The sequence below is a fragment of the Oncorhynchus masou genome, chromosome 2 (assembly GCF_036934945.1).
Source record: "Oncorhynchus masou masou isolate Uvic2021 chromosome 2, UVic_Omas_1.1, whole genome shotgun sequence".
Lineage (NCBI taxonomy): Eukaryota > Metazoa > Chordata > Actinopteri > Salmoniformes > Salmonidae > Oncorhynchus > Oncorhynchus masou.
In genome coordinates, this window is record NC_088213.1 from 32925128 (window position 1) to 32951375 (window position 26248).

A 26248-nucleotide genomic window follows, 5' to 3' on the forward strand; every position below is an offset into this window, starting at 1 on the left:
ACATCAAATTTATTTCAAATCGAAAATATATATATAGCCCTTCTTACATCAGCTGATATATCAAAGTGCTGTACAGAAACCCAGCCTAAAAACCCAAACCGCAAGCTATGCAGGTGTAGAAGCACGGTGGCTAGGAAAAACTCCCTAGAAAGGCCAAACCTAGGAAGAAACCTAGAGAGGAACCAAGCTATGAGGGGCGGCCAGTGCTCTTCTGGCAGTGCCGGTGGAGATTATAACAGAACATGGCCAAGATGTTCAAATATGACCAGCATGGTAAAATAATAGTAATCACAGTGAACAGGTCAGGGTTCCATAGCCGCAGGCAGAACAGTTGAAACTGGAGCAGCAGCACAGCCAGGTGGACTGAGGACTACCTGGCACGATGACTCCTTGTTGTCCCAAGGCATGGTCCTAGGGCCCAGGTCCCCGAGAGAGAGAAGAAAGATATAAACACTTAGGTTGGAGTCATTAAAACAATTGTTTTTCAACCACTCCACAAATGTCTCCTTAACAAACTATAGTTTTGGCAAGTCTGTTAGGACATTTACTTTGTGCATAACACGTAATTTTTCCAACAATTGTTTACAGACAGATTATTTCACTTATAATTCACTGTATCACAATTCCAGTAGGTCAGAAGTTTACATGCACTAAGTTGACTGTGCCTTTAAACAGCTTGGAAAATTCCAGAAAATGATGTCATGGCTTTAGAAGCTTCTGATAGGCTAATTGACATCATTTGAGTCAATTGGGGGTGCACCTGTGGATGTATTTCAAGGCCTACCTTCAAGCTCTGTGCCTCTTTGCTTGACATCATGGGAAAATCAAAATAAATCAGCCAAGACCTCAAACATTGGAGACCACATGTCTGGTTCATCCTTGGGAGCAATTTCCAAATGCCTGAAGGTACCACGCTTATCTGTACAAACAATAGTATGCAAGCATAAACACCATGGGACAACACAGCCGTTATACCGTCTCCTAGAGATTAATGTACTTTGATGCAAAAAGTGCAAATCAATCCCAGAACAACTGCAAAGGACCTTGTGAAGATGCTGGAGGAAACAGGTACAAAAGTATCTATATCCACAGTAAAACGAGTCCTATATCAACATAACCTGAAAGGCCGCTCAGCAAGGAAGAAGCCACTGCTCCAAAACTGCCATTTAAAAAATCCAGACTATGGTTTGCAACTGCACATGGGGACAAAGATCGTACTTTTTGGAGAAATGTCCTCTGGTCTGATGAAACAAAAATAGAACTGTTTGGCCATAATGACCATCGTTATGTTTGGAAGAAAAAGGGGGAGGCTTGCAAGCCGACCAACACCATCCCAACCGTGAAGCACAGGGGTGGCAGCATCATGTTGTGTGGGTGCATTGCTGCAGGAGTGACTGGTGCACTTCACAAAATAGATAGCATCAAGTGGGAGGAAAATCATGTGGATTTATTGAAGCAACATCTCAGGACATCAGTCAGGAAGTTAAAGCTTGGTTGCAAATGGGTCTTCCAAATGTACAATGACCCTAAGCATACTTTGAAAGTTGTGGCAAAATGGCTTAAGGACAACAAATTCAATGTTTTGGAGTGGCCATCGCAGAGCCCTGACCTCAATAAATTTGTGGTCAGGGCTTTGTAAATTTTGTTTTCTGACCTCAGAATATTTGTGGCCAGAACTGGTAAAGTGTGTGCTAGCATAGAGGCCTATAAACCTGATTCAGTTACACCAGCTCTGTCAGGAGGAATGGGACAAAATTTACCCAACTTATTGTGGGAAGCTTGTGGAAGGCTACCCAAAATGTTTAACAATTTTAAAGGGGATGTTGCACCTTCTTCACCACACTGTCTGCATGGGTAGACCATTTCAGTTTGTCCGGGATGTGTATGCAGAAAAATGGAAAACGTTCCACCTTCTCCACTGCTGTCACTTCGATGTGGATAGGGGGTGCTCCCTCTGCTGTTTCCTGAAGTCCACGATCATCTTGTTTGTTTTGTTACATTGAGTGAGAGGTTGTTTTCCTGACACCACACTCTGAGTGCCCCTACCTCTTCCCTGTAGGCTTTCTTGTCGTTGTTGGTAATCAAGCCCATCACTGTTGTGTCGTCTGCAAACTTGATGATTGAGTTGCAGGCGTGCATGGCCACGCAGTCATAGGTGAACAGGGAGTACATTAGGGGGCTGAGCACGTGCTCAGTGTTGAAGGTCAGCGAAGTGGAGATGTTGTTTCCTACCTTCACCACCTAATGGCGGCCCATCAAAGTCATGGACCCAATTGTACAGGGCGGGGTTGAGACCCAGGGCCTCCAGCTTGATGAGGGGATTATGGTGTTGAATGTTGAGCTGGAGTCAATGAACAGCATTCTTACATAGGTATTCCTTTTGTCCAGATGGGATAGGGCAGTGTGATGGCGATTTGCGTCGTCTGTGGACCTGTTGGGGCGATATGTAAACTGAAGTGGGTCTAGGGAGCCGCCGGTAAGGTGGAGATGATATGATCCTTGACTAGTCTCTCAAAGCACTTCATGGTGACAAGTGAGTGCTATGTGGAGGTAGTCATTTAGTTCAGTATTCTTTGCCTTCATGGGTACAGGAACAATGGTAGCCATCTTGAAGCATGTGGGGATAACAGACTGGGATAGGGAATGATTGAATATGTCCGTAAACACACCAGCCAGCTGATCTGCGCATGCTCTGAGGACACGGCTGGTGATGTCGTCTGGGCTAGCAGCCTTGCGAGGGTTACACGTTTAAATGTTTTACTCACATCGTCCACAGAGAAGGAGAGGAGGGAGGGGGGGGGTGCAGTCCTTGTTAGCAGGCCACGACGGTGGAACTGTTATCCTCAAACCGGGCACAGAAGGTGTTTAATTTATCTGGAAGTGTGACGTCGGTGTCCGTGATTTCCTGTCGACCCTGCCACATTCATTGAATCAAATGGCTCATTCATCACAAAGCCCACTGATATTGCCAACTACTTGAATTACTTTTTCATTGGCAAGATAAGAAAACTGAGGGATGACATGCCAGGAACAAATGCTGACACTACACATCCAAGTATATCAGACCAAATTATGAAAGACAAGAATTGTACTTTTGAATTCTGTAAAGTCAGTGTGCAAGCGGTGAAAGAATTATTGTTGTCTATCAACAATGACAAGCCACCGGGGTCTGACAATCTGGATGAACAATTACTGAGGATAATAGCAGACTATATTGCCACTCCCATTTGCCACATCTTCAATTTAAGCTTACTAGAAAGTGTGTGACCTCAGGCCTGGAGGGATGCTAGTGTCATTCTGCTACACAAAAATAGTAAAGCCCCATTTACTGGCTCAAATAGAAGACCAATCAGCCTGTTACCAACTCTTAGTAAACTTCTGCAAAAAATTGTGTTTAACCAGATACAATGCTATTTCACAGTAAACAAATTGACAATGGCATTTCAGCACTCTTATAGGGAAGGAGCACGGCACTTACACAAATGACTGATGATTGGCTGAGAGAAGCTGATGACAAAATGATTGGGGGGCTGTCTTGTTAAACTTCAGTGCAGCTTTTGACATTATCGATCATAGTCTGCTGCTGGAGAAACGTATGTGTTATGGCTTTACACCCCCTGCTGTAATGTGGATAAAGAGTTAACTTGTCTAACAGAACACAGAGGGTGTTCTTTAATGGAAGCCTATCAAACATAATCCAGTTAGAATCAGGAATTCCCCAGGGTAGCTGTTTAGGCCCCTTGCTTTTTCCATTTTTTATTAACGAAATGCCACTGACTTAGAGTAAAGCCAGCTACAGCATCTGAAATGACTGCAACACTTAACAAAGAGCTGCAGTTAGTTTTAGTGGGTGGAAAGGAATAAGTTAGCCTAAAAGCATTATTTGGAACAAAACACTCATTAAACCCTAAACCTCAACTAAATCTTGTAATAAATAATGTGGAAATTGAGCAAGTTGAGATGACTAAACTGCTTGGAGTAACTCTAGATTGTAAACTATCATTTTCAAAACGTATTAATGCAGTGGTAGCTAAGATGGGGAGAACAACACTATCAATAAGGCAGGTCCTACAGGCCCTAGTTTTGTCGCACCGTGAGTCGTGTGGTCAGGTGCCACAAAAAAGGACTGAGAAATTGCAATTGGCTCAGAACAGGGCAGCACGGCTGGACCTTGGTTGTACACAGTGACAGAGAGCTAATATTAGTAATATGCATGTCAATCGCTCCTGGCTCAGTGGAGGAGAGATGGTTTTCATCACTACGTTTATTTATGAGAGGTATTGACATGTTGAATGCACTGAGCTGTCTGTCTAAACTACTGGCACACAGCTTGGACACCCATGCATGCCCCACAATACATGCCACGAGGTCTCTTCACAGTCCCCAAGTCCAGAACAGACTATGGGAAGGCACACAGTACTACATAGAGCCATGACAACATGGAGCTCTATTCCACATCAAGTAACTGATGCAAGCAGTACAATTTTAACAGATAAAAAAACCTTATGTAACAGCAGGGAATGTGAAGCAACACAAACATTTGCACAGACGCATACACACACGTTAACATATTCACTATACATACACATTGATTTAGTGGTGGTGGAGTAGGGGCCTGAGGGCACACAGTGTGTTGTGAATGTATTGTAATGTTTTTTTAAATGGCATTAACTGTCTTAATTTTCCTGGACCCCAGGAAGAGTAGCTGCTGCCAAAGCAGCTAATGGGGATCCATAATAAATACAAATGCATACGTCTCATGTCTGAGCCGTTGAATTGCGATTCCACCTTGTCCCTCTACTTGCATTTCGCTTGTTTGATTGTTTTGATTCTTCAGAGGTTGTTGATTCTGCTGTGCACTAGTCCTCACTGCCAGCCCTAGCTATGGAAACAATTTCCCTAGTATAATATAAAGGTGTATACAATGGTGTTAGTCAAAAAGCAGCAAAGGAAAACTTCCAGGCTCGTATAACTAGGCCCCACAATGCATTCGGAAAGTGTTCAGACCCCTTGACTTTTTCCACATTTTGGTACGTTACAGCCTTATTCTAAAATGGATGAGTTTTTTTTCTCCTCATTAAACTACACACAATGCCCCATAATGACAAAGCAAAAACAGGTTTTTAGAAATCTTTACAAATGAATTAAAAATCTTTGTTTTTATTTTTAATAAATTTGCAAAGAAATTGAAACATGTTTTTGCTTATCTTTGAAAAAATTAATGTTGTCCATTTTAGAAAAAGGCTGTAGCGTAACAAAATGTGGAAAAAGTCAAGGGGTCTGAATACTTCCCGAAGACACTATGTACTGTATATTTGCTGGACCTGTTCAGTTCCTTCCTTTTGAAGTCATGTGTTTGCCCCACCCTATGATTTTAAGGTTTGCCTGGCCATCGCTCACTACTCCCAGCCCGCTGATCCCCAGCTCCTGTTTGGCTTTGAGTACGTAGGGAAGCAATACTATGGATCCTTGGGTAGGTATACAGTACATTGCTTAACCATCTGGTTCTGAGTGAAAAGGCTTTGACACACCCTAATTCCCTGTGGTCTGCCAAACTGTTCTAGCTATCAATAGCATCCCCACTGTACATGTCTTGACACGTGAGGAACCTAAAGGAAAACATGCTGAATACACTGTTAACTCAATTGATCACATTGTTCTGTTTTGTTGGAACACCGGGGCATAGGTTGTGTCAAATGTGGCTCTTCAGTAAAGAACATATATTTACAGTTGTTGCAATGTTTGAGTTGAAGGAAACCCAGCAAGCAGGTGTGTGTCTTTAATTAGCAAGCACTCACTGCTACATGTTCAGGGGAGCGAGTTAATGGAGTAGATCCCGGAGGAGGACTGCAGATGCCCCTGTTTGACCGGCCCTCTGAATGGGACAGAGAGATCAAGAGAACAGGTGCAGCAGAGTGGAGGGTGTGCTCCATCAACGAGGGCTACGTCGTCTCACCCAGGTGGGGCCCACATAGTTTAGGGGAGTGGGGATGACTGGGAGGGAGGGTTACTGCAGGCGTTCAGCTCATTTTCTAAATGACAACATGGATTATTACCAGATTTGGATTATGATTAACATAGCTCATTAGTGTCATAATCCTCATCAGGCAGAATGGTAATACTTTATGTAACACACTTAGGTAATGGCTTACATTGACACTTTATGTAATAGAATCTTTGTGGAGATGGAAATGTAGTAATTGCTTCACTTGCTGCCACAGATTGAGTTATTTCTTGTCATATTGTGATCAACCATTCAGAATCTGCTGTGGCTAATATGGCGCCTGACTCAGTGGCATCAAATGTTAACCTCTTGCGGTTTGGAGCATCTCTGTAATGCATATTTCCCTCTTATCTTTCTCTTTCCAGTCTCCCAGAGTACTTTGTGGTCCCAGTGTCCCTGGCGGATCAAGACCTGAAGCAGTACTTATGTTTTTTCACTGCTCACCGCATCCCTGTGAGTGGCCAGCCTCTCATCTCAAGAAACAGCTTTTGCTTAATAAAAGCCTTTCTCGCTGTGTTAGAAACAGTCGAGGGAATTCTGTCTATCAAGCATTAATGACGCTGATTTTTTTTTAAAGTGCTTTGAGAGGAGTGACGCATTTTTTTGAGTCTATGTGAGTGTTTGTAAGTGAGAGAACGAGGTCGACTGTTTGTGTGTGACTGCTGAACCATGACAAGGTGGTGTGTGTTTCCCTTAAGTTGTGGTGCTGGAATCACCCCAACGGGAGTGCCCTGGTGCGCATGGCCAGCATCAGTGACCCACTGCAGCAGAGGAAGCTGGACCAGAGGTACAATAAGACTGAATAGAATGTCAATGAAAACATTTTATTTGTTGATGTTTTCATATTGTTCACTACAACCATCTGTTTTCAATTTTCTTTCAAATGGTGTGCTTATCATGTCAGCACTGTGATTTGTTGTTTTGGCATAACTGACAAGTGAGATTGCCAAACTATTCTGTCCAGACTCTCAGTACCATTGAAATAAATTAACTGCTTATGAAATGCTGTTAAGACTATTTCCAACAGTCTTTTCCTGCTCTGTGTTGTGGTAGGATCTGTAGTGCCATAACAAAGAGCCACCCACAGCGCAGTGACGTCCTCAAGTCCGACCTGGACAAGAACCTGCCCAACATCCAGGACATCCAGGCTGCCTTTGTCAAAGTGCGGCAGATCTGTGTCATCGGTAAGTCGGGGGTATTGAAATCAATCAATCAAATTAATGTTGTGATCTATTTGTTAATTTGTTTTTTTATGAAGGCACTTTGTTGTTCTTAGGCTTTTATTGCTGCTCATAGGCATTCTGAAAGCGCTTGGGATATTTAACTATGTTTGTGTGCAGAGCCCTTTGAGGAGTCTGAGGAGAAGTGGCTGTCGTCCATGGAAAGCTCTCGATGGCTGGAGTATGTCAGGTATGTACAAATACTTAGATGCCACTGGCTCAGCAGGTTGGCTCACGTTGCTGTTTACACGGGTAGTGCTGCTGTCTTGTCCTGCATAAAGTTTCATTTAGAAAAGTACTAGCATTGACAGACGCTCCTGCTGGTTCTCTCTCTACCATCTGGCAGGGTAGCAGGGTAGCCTAGTGGTTTGAGCGTTGGACTAGTAACCGGAAGGTTGCAGTTTCAAATCCCCGAGCTGACAAGGTACAAATCTGTCATTCTGCCCCTGATCAGGCAGTTAACCCACCGTTCATCCTAGGCCGTCATTGAAAATAAGAATTTGTTCTTAACTGACTTGCCTAGTTAAATAAAGGTAAAATAAAAAATAAATATATTAGTCATTTTATTTCCACTTTTTAATGGTGGTAATATTTACGGTGCAACTACAGGATCATTTTTGACTCAAGTTTTGGTCAGAGTTAATGAATGTTGTACTTAAGATGTATGTGTAAATGTTACATATTTGTACCTAGAGTAAAGTCAACTGTATCCTTTGCTATTCCTGTCTCCAGGGCCTTCCTGAAGCATTCAGCCGAGGTAGTCTACTTGCTGGAGGGAAAACATGTGTCTGTCATTCTGCAAGGTAACGAAATACATGGTTTTGTCTTTTAGTTGTCTGTCTCTCTGTATGTTTCCTGTCTGTGTGTCTTGTCGGTCTTACTACCTGTATTTCTTTCTCTTCTATTCTCTCTCTCTTCTCTCTCCAGAGGAAGAAGACCGGGACCTGAGCTGTGTGGTGTCCTCTCTGGTACAACTGATGCTGGACCCTCACTTCCGTAGCCTCACTGGCTTCCAGAGCCTGGTGCAGAAGGAGTGGGTGATGGCTGGCCATCGCTTCCTCGACCGGTGCAACCATTTGAAGAAGAATGACAAAGAGGAGGTAGGCTCTGTCTATTTGCATACTTGAAATGGAGCTTGACATGGAGTTGTACTTTGAAATGTTGTCATTGTTTTGTGCCCAGTGATTTTAGTCATTTAGCAAACACTCTTAACCTTAATTCATCCTGTAAGCCGCGCTGGATAACTGCCTTGCTCAAGGGCACATCAACAGATTGCTCACCTCGTCGGCTCAGGGAGTCAAACCAGCAACCTTTCGATTACTGGCCGACTGCTTTTAATCACTAGACTACCTGCCGCCCTTAATCACAATATACTTTCCCTTTCCACTCTTCCTCTCCTCCATCCCCTCAGTCTCCTCTGTTCCAGCTGTTCCTGGACTGTGTGTGGCAGATTATAAATCAGTACCCAGCAGCCTTTGAGTTCACTGAGACCTACCTGACTGTGCTCAGTGACAGCATGTGGATCCCTGTCTTCAGCACCTTTCTCTTCAATTGTCCCCAGCAGCGCACTGAGAACAGCCTGGTGAGGAGCTCTCACACACACACAGGAAGTTCCCCCTCAACCCTCACAACATAGTTGCGGTTGTATTCAACTCCGTCAACGCACCTCTGATATGATACAGCTCAGAACTGTGTGCAGTATTAGTGACCTTACCTGTCCTCCTCCACAGGACTTTGCTAAGAGTAAGTGCATCCCTATGGGGGAGGAGAAGGCTCTGCGTTTCCCCCCTGTCTGGGACTGGTCACAGCAGTTCACCCCCAAAGACCAGGCCCTTTTCAACAACCCCATGTATGTTGGCAAAGGTGCCACCTGTGTTCAGAATGGAGCAGTGAAGTCCTTCAGACGCACCAAGGTCAGTTTGCGCTCTTTGTTTGAGAATGCAAATGAATACAAAGAGTTCTCAACCACCCCATAACAGGATAAGTACATTTCAATTCTAGATGAGTAAATGAAGGAGCTTTGCAAGAAAAGCTATGCAAGACTATCCAGGGACAGTCCCAGATGCCTGGAAATAACCTGAATTCATGAAGATCAAAATGTCATGTTCCTCAAAGTAAAATCAACACCATCTACATGCATGTACATTCTAAATGAAATAACTTGTTAATGGGCATGTGTTCCTTTATCTCCCAGAAAAACTACAGTTCTACACTCCGAGGGATGCCCTCTTCCCTGAGGAACATCCTGATGGACGGCCATGACAGCCTCACCCTGACCAGACGGAACTCCCTGGTGTCGCGGCTCAAACCAGACTTCTCCCAGATCAGAGAGGTGGTGGAGAGCCCAACAGAGCGCTTCTTCAGGGACTGGGTCTCCCGGCCCGCAGACCTACAGGGGATGCTCATCCCCCAGCTCCTGCCTTCACACCTGGCCCTGTGGAGGCTCTACTTCCTGCGCTGGGTCCCTGAAGCCAGCATCCCTAAGGGCGGCCCTGTTACCGCATATCACAAGCTCTCCCAGCTGGCCGATGAAGTAGAGAAGCTGCAGAGCCAGCTACGCCAGTACAAGGGGGCCACTCCGGCCAGCACCCCGACCTCTACCCCCAGCGCCCCCCCATCAGACCACAGCAGGATGTACTTTAAGGCCGGTTCCACCCACGAGTCCTCTTCAACTCCAGAGTACCTTAGCTCCTCCTTCCCCTTCTCTCCCGTGGGGAACATGTGCCGCCGCAGCATCCTGGGCACTCCTCTCAGCAAGTTCCTGAATGGGGCAAAGATATGGCTCTCCACTGAAACTCTGGCCAATGAGGCACTTTGAGGTCCCGTGGCTAAAGTTCTCACTCAAATCAGTGCTTAGAGTCCAGAAGGGATGTCCTATCAGGCTGGAGGCTAGCTCAGTTGAATATGATGTGGCTGTTTTGTTTTTGCACAAGATTATTCGTCTTTGCTTAAATCAAACATTTCTTCAGGGTTTTGTCAGAGTTGCTCTCTGTAGGAAGTCATTTTCGATTTCCATTTTCATAGTTTTAGATTCAGTACGTAGCATGTTAGTGGAATATGATTTTGTAGTGACATGGATGTAGCGCTGATGACACTTTGCGAAGGGAAAAAGGAGCTGTGAGGAGTTAAATCTGTGGTAGACACTTATCGCTTTATTTGTATCACTTAATATAGTTTAGTTGTATTTCTAGAGACCTTCTGGTAAGGTACTGCATTAATTCTGGAATGAAGATTAACCAAATCATGAATAGTGAAAGGAGAAGGACAGATGGGGCTATTTACTGTTAGGCCTTCTTGCAGGAAATGATCATCAATCACGTAGTGCACCAATAAAATGCCAGTGAACCGGCACTGGAAAATGCCTTCACCGTTTTGAGACAAGAAATTTGTGGACATTCATCAGTCAACTTTTTCCTTGATGGCTTTGGCATTGAAATGCATCAGTATCTGGACATGTATGTTTTGGCGCTGTGGGCAGTAAAGAACCGCTGGGCAGGCTGGATACCAGTCTTATCATTACTGTACACCCACACAGCCTGAACTGATGCTGCTAATGGCTGGACGCCGCCTGAACTGATGCTCAGACAATCATCATGTCTATTCACCATAGTCAGGTGATGTGTTTCAGAGTGGGTTTGAAGTGGAGACATGTAAACAGTTGGAATCTGTTTTCTCTAATGAGCCGTCATTGCTCCTTCACCTGATATTAACAAGACAAATCCCAAATAAGAAGTGAAGCTGTATGAAATAACTACTGGTAATGGTGGTGGTTGTTTGAATTATGAGAAGGTGAAAATAATATACTGTTTTTATTTCTATTCTAATTATGGTACTTACTGTTTTTTAGACCCAACTTTTAGTGTATATACCATGAATGCACAGCCCTTGTTTTAGTTTACCACTAATTCACACCATTGGTGCACTCAGCACTGTTATTGTATAACAATTGTGCTCCTCATTTGACACAATTTGATATTGATCAACAGTGCACATATTTATTCAGTTATGCAAATGTTTAAATACAGGGATGTAGGAAATTCTCAGTGCCTTTTTAGATGGAAATGTGGCTTTACTTACTGTGTTCAATGTACCGGTTCACTTCTATCACTTATTCTACTATGCATGTTACACCCAGAGTAATGACATTAGGAGAGACTGAGTACTTCAAAAGCTGCACCTGGAAGCCAATTTGAAGTGCTTGATCTGAAGGAACACCATGTTGGGATTAATGTTATGTTTTACCTTTGCTCTGTGGAGTGTCACTGTGTTAGATCAAGTTTGGAGATACACATTTATGGCATTGCAGAGCACTTGTTGGACAATTGAGTGGTCTTTAGTGCAATGTTGACCCTCTCCCCCCTTCAAAAGCACTGTCAACACTCTGACCACAGAGGATCACAGCTGTAAGGCAAAATGCCAATGTAAAGGAATATAGAGCAAATAAAAATGTCAAATGTCTGAAGTTGTTTTTTGTTATTGGGGGGGGGTAGATGTGTGAATATTCTTCGACTCGGTATTTCAGACACCCAATAGGGTGGCTGCAATGCTTGTGACTGGTCTGGATTGGAAAGTTGTCAAAATAAGACGATGAGCAATGTCTGCAACACAGATCAATGAGGGAAACTGAAGATATTTCACATGATATTCCATTATGTTTTTTCAATTTAAAGTTTTAACTTTTCTTGTTTTTCAATCAACCAACAAAACACATTCCACATTCACAGATGTGACAGACTTTAAAAAATATATAAAATAAAAACATATATAAACACACAAATTAATTATAAAAAAATAAATATGTATATAAAACTTGCAGCAGCACTATCAAGTTTCTTATTAGCTATTTCCAGCCTTTGCTGAGATGATGAGCAAATTAATAGTTTTTAGATTTTACAGCACCTTACACAACATGTATCTGCTCATTTCCCTAATCACCCCAGTCACTCTGTCCAATTTGAAATATAGTTGAGTAGTGGAGACGAGTCTATCAAACTTGGGCTCTCAATTACGGAGGTCATGAGTGCGCTTTTCAAGAGGGAGAAAGTCAACAATCTGGTCAATCCACATTTGAAATGGAGGAGAGGTATTAGAGGCCCACAACAGAATACTTTTCTTAGCAAAGTATGTAATCGTCATAAGCAAATGTTCTGTTAGGATCAAGAACAAAGTCCTGCTGGGCATTAAGAAGAGATACACAGGGTCATATCTACTGTACATCTAGTATTTTCTGTGCATCAGTATGTATAGATTGCCAGATTTTGGCAATCTACAACTCTAAAATACATGCATATAGGTTCCACTTTCAGAGGTACATCTTTTACAGTTTGGAGAAATGTCTGTTTTCATTCTATGGAGTGTAATAAAATTTGCACAAAAATGTGTAATTAGATTCTTTCATTTTTACATTAGTAGAAGAGCAGTATACCATGTCGCAAACCTCTGCCCATAACTCATCACTGATAGTCAGACCAAGGTCCTTTTCCCAGATTATTTTCAAAGGAGTAAAGGAGGAGCCTCCTTTCTCAGAAAGGAGTCTATAGATATAAGATATTTGCCTTCAATGGATTGTGCTGTGACAAGAAGGGTTTCAACTTCATTCAACTGAGTTCTTAACATCTTGGAAGTAAATGAGGAAATGACATGTCTAATTTGAAGATAATACAAAAAAATGGGATCTATGCACATTGAATTCACTGCAGAGCTCTTGAAAGGATTTCAGTGGTTTTCGGGTGAAATAGGTCTGAAAAGGTCCTGATTCCTAGAGTATGCCAAAGATTAAAGTTGGCATTTTGGGCTTTTGGCAAGTCTGGGTTGCCGACTATAGGCGAGTGAGAACATATTTGGGATGAAATGCCCAGGTATTTGACCAAATACTTATTTTCCACCATAATTTGCAAATAAATTCATTAAAAATCCTACAATGTGATTTTCTGGATTTTTTTTCTCATTTTGTCTGTCATAGTTGAAGTGTACCTATGATGAAAATTACAGGCCTCATCTTTTTAAGTGGGAGAACTTGCACAAGTGGTGGCTGACTAAATACTTTTTGCCCCACTGTATGTGTATTGAGTCTGGGAGAACTCTGTTTTTTCAAAAATCCTCCAGCATTGGCTTGAAAATAGGGCTAAGCTGGGGCCAAAAAGCTTTGTAGAACTCTCTGGGGAATCCATCTGGGCCTGGGGACTTATTAGGTGGCATGGAGGTAATTGCCTCCAGGATCTCCTCAAGAGTGAAGGGGGAGTTGAGATCTTCTTGGTCGGTCTCTGATAGTTTAAGTAGCGGGATTCCCTCTAGGAAGGAGTGGAGTTCTGCCTCTGTGTGTTTTCTCTCAGCAAATTAATATATTAACCATGCTATATGCAGGTCTGATATTAGTCAAATCAGGTCACACTAGTCAGTGTATGTATAATAAAATGCAAAGCTACTGTACACTATGTCAATAAGGCCACCAGCACCCCCTGCTGTAATACTGGAGCATCAACCGGGAAAATTGCAAAAACAACTCGTCACAATAACATACCGGTACTGTGAATCTGAGAAAGGACTGCATTTGTAATTCAAGAACCTCCTAAAGTATCCCAAGGAGAGACCCATAATGGGCTAAAATACCACTTGTTTTCATTGCCAGGGGATTGCCATTTAGAGAGGAACAAGGCAATGTGTGTTCCGAAGGGAAATAGATAATTCCCTCATTTGTGCATACAGACATTCGGGGAAAAATGGCAATTCAGGTATTCCTAGCAGAAGGTACACGTGTGTATGTTTTTTATTGGCCATGAAGCTCAAATTTATGAAAATTATAGGATTTATATGCCTCAAAATCATCCAGGAAATTGAATTTACTCTGTGTGACGTCATCTAGGAGCGCCACTGGGTTTTCGTCTGCTGGCCTCCGATATGGGCTCGACTAATCAGCATTGATTTCATCCACATTTCCTTATCATATTAACTGTTCCGAAAGCGTAAGGCAGTTGAGGCATATCCACAATGATATTTGGAGGTAAGTGCACGAGAAGACAGGAAGTAGTGGCGTTTGGAGATACTATATTTGAACGATAATAACAGGTGATAAATGGCTATTCAGCTAACTTGCTAGCCATTACTAGTGTTCGCTGATGTCCAGCCATAAATTCTGACGTTGCCTGGCCTTCTCACTTCACTATTATTTTGATTCCACGAAAGTTAACTTTTCTAACTATGCCCACAACCGTAGGTAATTGTCATCCAATTATTTGATAATGAGTATTCTCAATCTTGTATGAATGACATGAGGAAACACCCAACCAGATTGCTACTTTTGACTCCCATCCAAACTCAAATTTCAGTTTTAGCCAGATAACTAGCAAGAGAGCTTAATCAATTTGATATCAGATAGTGCAGTTTGTCCAATGTTCTACGTTGCGAATAACAAAAACATTATCTATGCTTAGGAGCATTGCTCCTATTCAAAGAAGATGAAAACAGCATATTTCACCAAATCGGCCTACTGTAGCGAATAACGCAACGTTTCTTAATGGACATGTAGGCTATATTCGGGGGAAATGTTAGCACTACATTTATGAAAATATCAAGCACCCTGCTGTCTTTTGCTCCTCTACACGTAGAAAGTGAGCCATGTGATGTGAATGTGGGTCATTTAAGACGTTTATATAAGGTTTTATAAATAATGGGAGGATATGTGTGGGTGGAAGAGGGTTGTTGTATAGGTGTTTGTGCATGCCTGGGTGTTTTAACAGCCTCAAATCTGTCTTCACCCGTACGTTTCCCTCCCATGTCTTCCAACTAATAATCCAATTGACTGTGGAGAAAATACACAGCAGTGTCATGGGACGAGACAATATAATTAGGCAAGCTGAAAAAAGGGTTCTGAATAATCTGAAAGAATTTCTGGTTGTGGCAGCTGAGGTGTAGAGAAGTCTCTCCATTACTCTCCTACTCACTCTCCCTATCTCTTGTGTGCTGTGATTCACTATGCCATACAGTTCAGCAAGTAGCAACTTGTTGCCACGGGGAGAAAGCAATATGGCACAGACTATAAAATGAGCTTAAGTGTGTGTGCCTAATCTTTATGGTGCTGTTGGTTTTCTCACCTCCTGTCATCACACGGATACCTAATTATTCAAGGAAATAATATCCAGAGTTACAATCTGCAATAGGTAACTTTTTGGGCGACCTGACCAAATTCACATAGAAGTGTGATAGATCTGTGATTCTCATTGAAAGCAAGTCTAAGAGGTGGTAGATGTGTTCTATGTGTGCTATTTCTAGTCAAATCCAATGTTATTGGTCAATGTTATGGTTAGCAGATGTTATTGCAAGTATAGAGAAATGCTTGTAATGCTTATTCGTACCTAAAGTTTTGTTTTTGCATATTTTACTTTTGGTTAAAGAAACTATACTTCAAAGAGGTTAGAAGATAGTGATTCTCTAAACTATACTTGCATGTTATGTCACCAAACTGAAATCAGGCAAACTATTAGAATTTTAGCCACCAGGAAGTGGTGGAGCGATTTCCGCATGGTGCATCTTTAACTGAAATTCAGTTAATTTGGTTTGTTTGTCCATCATTTTGTGGATCTCCTGTGTCTAGGCCTGGAAACACAAGTTTCCTTTCATCTACTTTCTCTCTCAAACATCTTGGCACTCTAAGCCTGGCTTGTGACGTGGGTCCAGTATGTGTTGATGTAGTATGTTAAGGTGAATCCTTGGGGTCGTCTGACGGCTGATCACACAGTCTCTCTCTGTGTTTCTAGGTGAGACTGTGGACGAGGTCAGCTTCAGGTTCTCAGAGCTGGTTCCTGTGGTGCTGATTGCCTGGCTGACAGGCTCCACTCCCTGTGCTGCACAATAAAGAGCCTTTCAAGCCCAGACAAGACTACAGGGCACTGCCATGAAGCCAGGTCACGAGCGCAATCAGGAGTGCCTGCCTCCCAAGAAGAGGGATCTCAACAACAGCACCAGTAGTAGTAGTGCGGGAGGAGGGGCAGGAAGTGGGGTGGGGGGAGGAGGAGGGGGGAAGTGGCCACACAGAGCTCAGGGGTCAGTAGTGACACTCAGGGAGGAGGCACAGCAGAAGAGTGGCTGCGTGCCCAGCCTGGTCTACACTATGGAGTAGAGAGTGCTGAGGGCCTCCAAGGGCTGCCCGTTGACCAGTACAGCATGCTCTATAGGGTGGCTCTCCCCTCTGTCTCCTACTCCCAGACCAGTCTACACCCAGTGTTAAGCCATATCTCTCCAGCTTACACTGTCCCCTCATCTCTCCTACAGCATCATCCAGGGATCTCCTATCCCCCTCTAGGCTATGCCCAGATCCCCCACTCCTCTTTCCAGTTTGTCTCCCCATACGGTGCAGTCCCTTATGCAGTCCCCCCTGGCTTTGTCCCCAGCTCCCTGATCTCTCCCTCGGGCACCCTTTCCCAGCCCCACCTGGTCCCCTACCAGTCAGTCATCCAGGAGGGGGTGGTCTCCCCTCCTACCCAGACCCATGTATCTGCCCATGCCTTTGCCAAAGTGGGGTCGTCTGGAGGTGTCCCGCTGATGCTGACCTCGGAGCAGGCTGCCCAGCACCAGCAGCACCTGGGTGCGCTGCCCGCCGCAGAGCTCAGTCCTCGGGGAGTACCAGTCTTTTACCACTCTCGGGGAACTAGGGCTGCACCTGCCCCCTGGGACCCCTACGGCGGGGAGCAGGAGACAGACGGGGATAGGGAGGTGAATGGAGGGGAGAGGGAGCAGGCAGCCAGGGAGATGCCCCAGGACTCAGTCTACAATGCCAGGAATGCACGGCTGCTGCAGGCAGCATCTGCCTCTGCAGCACTGGAGTATGCACAGGACAGAAGCCTGAAGAGCCGCAGGCTGGACGAGAGGGCTTCGCCTGGGCAGCGCAGCACCCCAGACACTGACCTGGAGGTAAGACTTGAGGTTTTGTTGTAATTACTTACCCGCATGTATTTACTCATTTTAATTTATTTCTAATCTACTCCATAAGTCAAATAAATGTTTTATTTTCAATTTTCGAATAAGGAGTTTTGATATGAATTGTCCAAAATTCTGACTTTATTTAGTGCACTTGACTTTTTATAGTGTCTGCTGTGGCACAATATCCATGTTCCCCTCCACTTCCTTCCTTTATTACTTTGTTGAGGGCGTGCTGATCATTGGGCAACCGGTCACATCCACACACTGCCTGCTGCTTCTAGGAAAGACTAAAAATGCTCTGGTTTGTGGTCTCGACGAGAGTTGATAGGAAACCACTGCTTTCTGAGGCTTAATAATGGTGGTTGAGAGGAGGTACAAGAGGACAAAACTTAAGTCTTTTTCCCCTTTTTCTCAGACACAACAATTAAACATTTTGAAATGTAATAATTGATTGAAATGTGTTAATAAGATTAATCTTTTGTCATCAAGGTTCAGCAGGTCGTTGGTCGCCTAGCCTCTCCTGTCCAAGGTGTGAGTGGAGGCCGCAAAGAGGTGTCCTTTGGTCCCCTGAACCTATCCCAGGGCTCTCAGAGAGGCAGAGAGGCTCATGGGGAGGCAGGGGAGAGTGCTGGCCGGACAGGGTACGCGATCCACCCTGCGGTGTATGGAGACCCCCGAGTGATGGCCCATCAACAGCAGGCAGGGCAGCCAGGCCACGCTGTCATCTTGGCCAATGGACAGACAGTCCTGGTCCCCTTAGACTATCACCACCTCCCCCACCAACATCAACAGCCACCCCAGCACTACCCCAGCCAAACCAATGATGACACCTCTGCTGTTACCATGGCCTCCCCCACCCCCTACTCTAAAGCCTCTGAATCTCCAGCCAGAGTGTGCCTCCCAGACAGGGCTGTGGTGGAGCTGGCCGCCGTGGAGCAGCACCCCCAGCAGCCTTTTTCTGTCCCAGTCACGGCAGCCCTCACGCAGGCCCCGGCGCCCACCCCTGCCCCCTCCAATCCCTCCCATTTCATGAAGGGGGCCATCATCCAGCTGGCCACGGGGGAGCTGAAGCGTGTGGAGGACCTGCAGACTCAGGACTTTGTGCGGAGTGCTGAGGTGAGCGGGGGGCTGAAGATCGACTCCAGCATGGTGGTGGACATCAGGACCAGCCAGCAGAGACCCGGCCTGGTGGTGCTGCACTTCACAGTTGGCGAGCAGCAGAGCAAGGTGACCATCGACGTGCCCCCGGAGCACCCCTTCTTTGTGTTTGGCCAGGGCTGGTCCTCCTGCAGCCCAGAGCGCACGGCCCAGCTCTATGGCCTGGCTTGCCACCACCTGCAGGTAGGAGACGTGTGTGTGTCCATCACTCTGCAGCAGCCGCCCCAGCAACAGAAACAGCCCCTGCAGCAGCAGCAGCAACAACAACAACAACAACAGCAGCAGCAGCAGACCCAAGCCAGGACTTCCACCAAAGCCAACTCCACATCAGGGGCCATCGGCCAGCCCATGGGGCCCCCTGCCCCCCAGCAGCCCAGGCCACAGCCTCACTTCAGGATGGAACGCGTCCACAGGGAGAGGGTGGATAAAGAGGAGCCCATGCAACTAGGGGGTGTTGGGCAGAGTGAGATGCCTACCAGACCAAATAGGACTTCAGCAGAGCAAACTAGGAGCCAGAGCAGTTACTATTTGCACACGGAGGGTTCTGCTCGTCCAGGGGCGGGGTTGGGAGTGGTGTCGACAGTGTTGAGCGCGTCTCAGAGGCGCTGGTCCGCCCCCGGCCTTCAGAGATGCATGAAGGTGGAGGAAGGGGCGCACCCTCAGTTGGGCTCCTCTCGACCCTCCTTCATCCCACAGGAGGTCAAACTGTCCATTGAGGGGCGCTCTAACGCTGGGAAGTAGCACCAACCACAGCAGTCCACACCACAGAAGAGACTGTCAGAGGAGCGAAAGCATCAGAGAGGGAGAAAGGGGATAAATAGTGGAAATGTAGCCTCAGAATGTTTAATATTTTGCACACCTAATAAGATTACAAGCTCTTTGTTTTCAGAGGAACTACCTGGTCTTGTGGCTGGTCAGGTCCGCTCTATTTGGTAGTCAGTCGGTCAGGACAGCTCCTGGTCCAGTGATCAGGAGATTGGGTCTCTGCTCTCCCAGGCTGACAGGGAGCGGATGCAGAAGCAGGGAGTGTATGTAGCTGGTGAATCACCTACCAAAGTCTTCAGACTGCATCTTCCTTCATCCCTACCAACCCCTCAGAACCATCCTTATCACAGGTGAACCAACCCTCAGAACCATCCTTATCACTGGTGATCGCATTCACTGGACGTTCTCTCTTCTTTGACCAAACCATCTCTGGAAACCCAAGACTGGGGAGAATATGTAGCCCATGTCTGGTAAACAGACACCGGGTCTGACAGTGATAAGAACATAGCTATCCTATTATGCTCGGTCTCCCCCACATTTCTATTTTGGTCTGTTACCTTCAAAAGCGTTCTCCCAAAAAGAAAAAAAGACTAAAGGCACACTTGCGGAGCTGAATTGCTGGCATCGGCACATAGATGCTTTTCCCTCCAATGATGTTGGTTCTCTTGATGCAGACTCTTGACGTGTCATCGTCACTTAGTGTGCTTCTCTAGTAGGAGCAGAGGACTTCTACCAAGGCGCAGACACTCTCCCTCATCTCCCCGCCTCTCCTCGTAGGGCCCAGTCTGCTGAGAGAGGGTCTGAAAGGAGGGTAGGCAGCCTTAGAGGTCTTTCAATCAGCTCCTTCAATCAACCAATCAGAACCTAGGAAACCGCTCACTCCTTTTGTAAGGCAACAAACCACGCTACCCCGTTTTTCATTTTACACCCCACTTTGTGCCACGGTTACATGTCAGTTTTCATTTTGAAAGAAACCAAAAGAGATCATGCATTCCAGGATCCTAGTGATTATCATAGTGACCACAACACTCATCTTCCCGAATGCAGCCCTCCCTACCTGCTACACTTCTCAGCATTCCTCTGAATGGTGACTGTTTACTGTCATTGTGTTAGTAGACACCACTACTGGAGGCACGGGCTGGTCTCCACCAATGTCACCTGTGGGAATGATGCCTGCATGGAGCAGTACTGGCTGAGAGAGTGAAACCTCCCCATAGAGCCATGTTGGCTCTCTCAGTACAGCAGCCCCTGTGCCTATGAGGGGGAATCCTGTGTGTGTTGGAGAGGATTGAGTTGGCCCTGCTTCATACCGTTCACACTATTGTCCCAACACAAACTGGGGGGGAATATTTTGGCTTGCTTTCCAGTGAATATAATTTGTTTAAGGTTACCCTGCCATTTTCCAGCCTGTTTTAGGTTGTTCATGGCTAGCTAACTATGTGCCTCTGCTCGTTTAAAAGCAGGATGGCACTACTTATGTTATCTGGCCTGGTCAGCTTACACGACTGTGTGAAATGGGTATATGAGACCAGTCAATCCTTGCTCAGTTACCAAAATCAAAGCAATAGTGTATTTTCTGTTTATTTGGGGTTTTGTGTATATTTTGTTATTGTTTTTATATAAATATACAGCTTGTGTATCAGACCTAATACTATCTTTAACCCTGACCTGAAACGTTCCTGCTTTTCAAAGGTGATGCACAACTTGTCTCTGAAATGTTTTGATCTTTGTTATTACAGATTCACAATCAAAGCATGCCTTTTGAAAGTATTTTTATTTCAAAAACCATGCATTTATTCTGAAGAGAATAGTCTCCTTTTTGATGGACTGGAGGTTCGGGCTCTGATCCTCACTGATAGTATTCATTATGGTTTTATATGGTTACCCTATATAGTTACTCTATATGGTTTTATATGGTTACCCTATATAGTTACTCTATATGGTTTTATTCAAGTGCATCTCCAAGAGAGGCTTGACTCCAAATCAGTGGTGAGCATCTTAACTCTCCTCTGTTTTGTCCTCTCCATTGTCTTTTAATCTACTTGTGTACATGTAGAATTGTTTTATTCTGTCCATGGCAATATTATTTCCAGTGGACCTTAAGATTGTCTTGTATTGCACATAGAAAACTTCACCTGTTGATTCACACTGACCTTGTAACGGGAATCACAAATAGTTTTTTTTTTTTTTTTTTTTTTTATGAAGGGAAAATGTTTTTGTAGCTATTACATTTTTTTTGAAGTGTTCTTAAGGTAGTTTTGGCAATAGAGAAACTGACTTGCATGGTTGACACTGTTTACAAATTAGCCAAGAAAAAATGCTGCAGTTTCCTTTTTCGGACACAGATTTTAGTCACAGAAACTTCAAGTGGATGAAATCAAGATGAAGTGCAATTAGAGCAGATGCAAAAATCACACAGACATTTAGTTTGATATGTCGTTCTATAAAGCAGACAGACATTTAGTTTGATATGTCGTTCCATAAAGCAGACAGACATTTAGTTTGATATGTCATTCCATAAAGCAGACAGACATTTAGTTTGATATGTCATTCCATAAAGCAGACAGACATTTAGTTTGATATGTCATTCCATAAAGCAGACAGACATTTAGTTTGATATGTCATTCCATAAAGAAGACAGACATTTAGTTTGATATGTCATTCCATAAAGCAGACAGACATTTAGTTTGATATGTCGTTCCATAAAGCAGACAGACATTTAGTTTGACATGTCGTTCCATAAAGCAGACAGACATTTAGTTTGACATGTCGTTCCATAAGGCAGACCGACATTTAGTTTGATATGTCGTTCCATAAAGCAGACAGACATTTAGTTTGATATGTCGTTCCATAAAGCAGACAGACATTTAGTTTGACATGTCGTTCTATAAGGCAGACAGACATTTAGTTTGACATGTCGTTCTATAAGGCAGACAGACATTTAGTTTGACATGTCATTCCATAAAGCAGACAGACATTTAGTTTGATATGTCATTCCATAAAGCAGACAGACATTTAGTTTGATATGTCGTTCCATAAAGCAGACAGACATTTAGTTTGACATGTCATTCTATAAGGCAGACAGACATTTAGTTTGACATGTCATTCCATAAAGCAGACAGACATTTAGTTTGATATGTCATTCCATAAAGCAGACAGACATTTAGTTTGATATGTCATTCCATAAAGCAGACAGACATTTAGTTTGATATGTCATTCCATAAAGCAGACAGACATTTAGTTTGATATGTCATTCCATAAAGCAGACAGACATTTAGTTTGATATGTCATTCCATAAAGCAGACAGACATTTAGTTTGATATGTCATTCCATAAAGCAGACAGACATTTAGTTTGATATGTCATTCCATAAAGCAGACAGACATTCCACTTAGCTTATGGTAATTTTGTTTTTCTTTTTATCTTCTAAAATGTCTTCACTGTTAATCCTCTTGTCAGACAGACATTTCACCTCAGTTTTGTCTAGTTTTAATGTCTCTGGTCACTTCTGAACCGATAGTCCTTGTCTGCAAATAATTTGTATTTGTTTTGATATCACCTGTGTCACATGATGTGCTCCAACACAGATCCAAGCATTAATATCCCAGGCTCACCGATACAGTGTGAGAAGGTAACTGTGTGTTAGATCATCTATCTGCTGGCCTGTCTCCTTGTATCCTGGGCTTTGAGCTCTGAGGTGAAGACTGGTGATTGTGTGGGGTGACATCCAATGCCTTCTAACGGACTTGAGTCCCTCATCCACGCTATTTATAGACGGCTGTGTCAAATCTAGTTCATACACCCCTTCCAACCCCACCACCCTACTGCCTCCAGAACATTTCTGTTGAGTGGAGCCTCCAAGGACACACGGTTCACTGAGGATAAAACCTCAGACAGTCTTTGACAACAAGCCATGAGAGAATGTTCCTGAAGGAGAGGGGCGGTCCGTTAGGCCTGATCATGGCAGAGTCACATGCCATTTGATACAGTCATAACAACCAATCTGTAATTTTGTTGAAATATAAATGTTTTTAAATACGGTAGTGGTTAAATGCCATACAGAGATGAGCTGGATGATTTTCCACAGTGGAGCAGTAGACATTTAGTCATAAAGGCTCAATACTTATTAATTTATTTTTTACAGTAATTTACGTTTGTTACATTTTTTTATGCTATAAGCAATACAGTTAAACAGAATACCTGAAAATGTGTCATGTAGTTTAAGGATGTGCTATGCAGTAAACTGAAGTATTCTGCTCTTCAGTGACCAAGTGTACCTACTACGGGATAGGACAGGTTTGTAATGTATGTAAGAAGGTGGCTGATGCAGTCATTGTACACTGATCTCTCTGAGTACTATAGCTTATCATTGCCCACCATTGGGTGTCTGAATATAGTGGATTTATTTTGTTTTTGTTTGGTTGTTTTTGTTCGGACCCTTAGTTGTCACTAACCTAAGTTCAGCACAGTGTTTTGTTCCAGTCAGCTCAGCCTGTTACCTCCACCTTCCGCTGCCAGGTAGTACAGGCCAAATCATGACCAGAGATGGGTATGCATGTGTAACTCAAATTTTTATGTAAATCTGTCATTGACGTCTATGGATTTGTGCTGAAATTCAAATTATGTGCATGGATATCCAGTTAGATTTTGGCCTTACGATCTCTCTTGGTCACGTGTAGCAATCCCTTGGTTAGATATGGTATGAATGTTAGTGTGTATTCAGCCCTGTAGGGTCAGAGTCTTCTCTTTGGTGAACTTTTACTCTCCAAAATGTACTGCCTTACCAAGGGCTCTCAGCTGGGCCTGTCTCACATTTTTATAGGAGATGGTGTGGAGAGTGCAGATGCTCTGAAAAAGGACTCTGTCAACGGCCTGCCTGTGTCTGTGCACTGTTGTCAAATGTTTTGTGAATGGGGTTGCATCTCATGTCCCACCTCCCTGGGGGCTCTTCTAGAAAGCAGGATCAATGAGTTAGCCAGCTAACAGTCCCCCAAAAACAGGAAGAACTGCATTTTTTTCTAGATATATGAACTTTGAAATTTGTAATGGTATAATTGACTTGACAACCAACAATCCATATTCGGGTTTAGTTTTCTAAATAAAAATCAGATGTATTTGACTGTTTATCAAAGTTACCTGGCTACGGTAATGATCCTGCTTCCTGGAACACCCCACTGCTCATCAACACACTCTTTCCTCCAGATATTCTTACTTCAGTAAAATATTATTAACATACAGAACTTCTGTCTTACCACCTCCTCTCCACCCCTTGCCTTGCCACACAACATGTGTATCAAACACAGTATTCTGGTCTGGGACAACCATTCTAGGTGCAAAGCAGTGCCTCCTGTTTATTTACCTCTTCCTCTCTGTCTTGAACACGGTATGAGGCATTGGCTGTATGACCACTCTGACTCTCAGCAGACAGTCAGGTGGACAGGCACATTAGCAGCACGCCATCTGTTACACTCAGACTAGCATCGTTCTCAGACGCTCGGAGCGTGAAAGTGCTACTTCAGCCGTTTTCTACGTTCTTCTCTTGACTCTAACCATCGTAAGAAAGGGGAAACATTTGACCTGTACGTTTTTGACCCCACTCTTCTTATTACATAGTCAAAAAAATTGCACTAATTTGCCATCCTTCATAGTATTATAAAATTAACGGTTAGTTAATTGAAGTTTTTAATTAGCGCTAAACACAAAACCCAATGAAACAATCACTTGTCAGTTGTGCATGTTTGTAGAGATAATGTTTTGTATGGCTATTATCAAGCTTGTCAATAATGCCTTAAGATCTGTACAATGTGTTAATGGAATGATGCTTATAAGTGACCCAGTTTCCCTGTTTTTCTGTAGCTGCAAAGGTGGATCAGTTCACTCTTGTTGTATTGACCCCTCTTGGCACTCTCCTGGTGTTTTATTCATAAGCAGAAAGGCATTTGGTTATGGACTGTATCTCCGGATAGGGAGAGGTTACAGTGAGGGATCATGTTAGGGTGAGTCCCTATCGCTGCTTGAAAGCTGGACCAGTAACTGACTCACTGTTGTTTTTTTTTTACACACACACACACCACCCTCTGTTGTTAATGTGAGTGCATGTTGGGAGTAGGTCCCGGAAGGTGAGAGGTTGTGCTCAATGTATTTTTATTCTGGTCCTGTCTGATCTACTTGGGAGAGAATGTGAGGCTTTTCAAACCAGTGACAACTTTCTTTATTGGTAATTGTATGGTCTGTTTTTGTTTTGTGATTATGGAAAAAGGCTTTATGACCCCTGTATAAAGTAGCCCTGTTGGTCTGATCTTGTATGACTGAGGTAAATAGACTGGATGGGATGGTGTTGTTGCCAGGCACTAGAGATGCAGAATTAAATCAGGAAGATGAGAATGGTTAAAAGTTAATGGAGTCGTTGGGTATTTTCAGATTTGACATTTGTATTTTGGCACTAAAGTTACTGCTTTTTACGTGACATTTGACCAGTTTTAAAAGAAACAGCATCTTTTTTTTTTAAGTATAAAATCTGCAAAATATATGCAATGATGTATGTAATATTCAATCCTCAAATATAATCCAGGTTGTATAAACTTTTGTATAGTGAGTTTTAATATCGTATGGCCGTACCAATATGTATTGATTCGTATCAAAAGCCTTAGTTGTCTATCCAAAGTGCTCCCTTAGAATACAGTACCCTACACCTACCTGAACTTTACAAAGCATTAATAACTATATTTTGTTGCGTTTTTTTATTTGTACCCTTTTTTGAATAAAATAGATTTGTACTGTATATTTGTACCGCTGTGAACTACTTAAGGCTGTTTTGTTTTTGTTTTGCTGTTTTAATTCTATGTACTTAAGGACACAAAGATATTGTATTTTTATTGTTACAGCTAACTTCTTGGAGACATTGCATTTATCATGTTTGTTAAGTAAACACAATAATATATATATATATACTTACTATTACCCTATGTCCAGAGTTGTGTTTTATTTGATCTCTTCTTTGACTGGTCCACATGGAGAGATATGTGGGTCCTGGAGCTCGTTCCAGGGTCATAAACCATCTCATCTGCAGCTTTGGGTTATCAATGATTAAATTACCACAGAGGTCAAATTTGAGTTTCAGGATTATGTCCGAATTACCTATAGAGGTGTTTAACTACAGAACAATACACCAGTGATATTCCTTTCAT

General features: G+C 43.5%; 2 protein-coding genes across 2 annotated transcripts in view; both read left to right on the forward strand.

Annotated features, from left to right (window-relative positions):
- LOC135559182 (myotubularin-related protein 10-like) overlaps nt 1–11682 on the forward strand; it is a 29175-nt gene extending 17493 nt beyond the window's left edge. Inside the window, exons 6-16 of the mRNA XM_064993469.1 lie at nt 5380–5473; nt 5813–5960; nt 6370–6457; nt 6703–6791; nt 7058–7188; nt 7345–7414; nt 7957–8027; nt 8152–8324; nt 8636–8806; nt 8955–9137; nt 9419–11682. Of these exons, the coding sequence (XP_064849541.1) occupies nt 5380–5473; nt 5813–5960; nt 6370–6457; nt 6703–6791; nt 7058–7188; nt 7345–7414; nt 7957–8027; nt 8152–8324; nt 8636–8806; nt 8955–9137; nt 9419–10042 (1842 nt within the window). The 3' untranslated portion in view covers nt 10043–11682. The remainder of the gene's footprint in view (nt 1–5379; nt 5474–5812; nt 5961–6369; nt 6458–6702; nt 6792–7057; nt 7189–7344; nt 7415–7956; nt 8028–8151; nt 8325–8635; nt 8807–8954; nt 9138–9418) is intronic.
- Nucleotides 11683–14102: 2420 nt separating this feature from the next.
- LOC135559198 (ataxin-1-like) lies at nt 14103–26021 on the forward strand. The gene is given in 4 exon segments (XM_064993470.1): nt 14103–14224; nt 15978–16241; nt 16244–17130; nt 17629–26021. Coding segments are annotated over 3 exon segments (2424 nt in total). The 5' UTR covers nt 14103–14224; nt 15978–16114; the 3' UTR covers nt 19039–26021.
- Nucleotides 26022–26248: the final 227 nt, after the last annotated feature.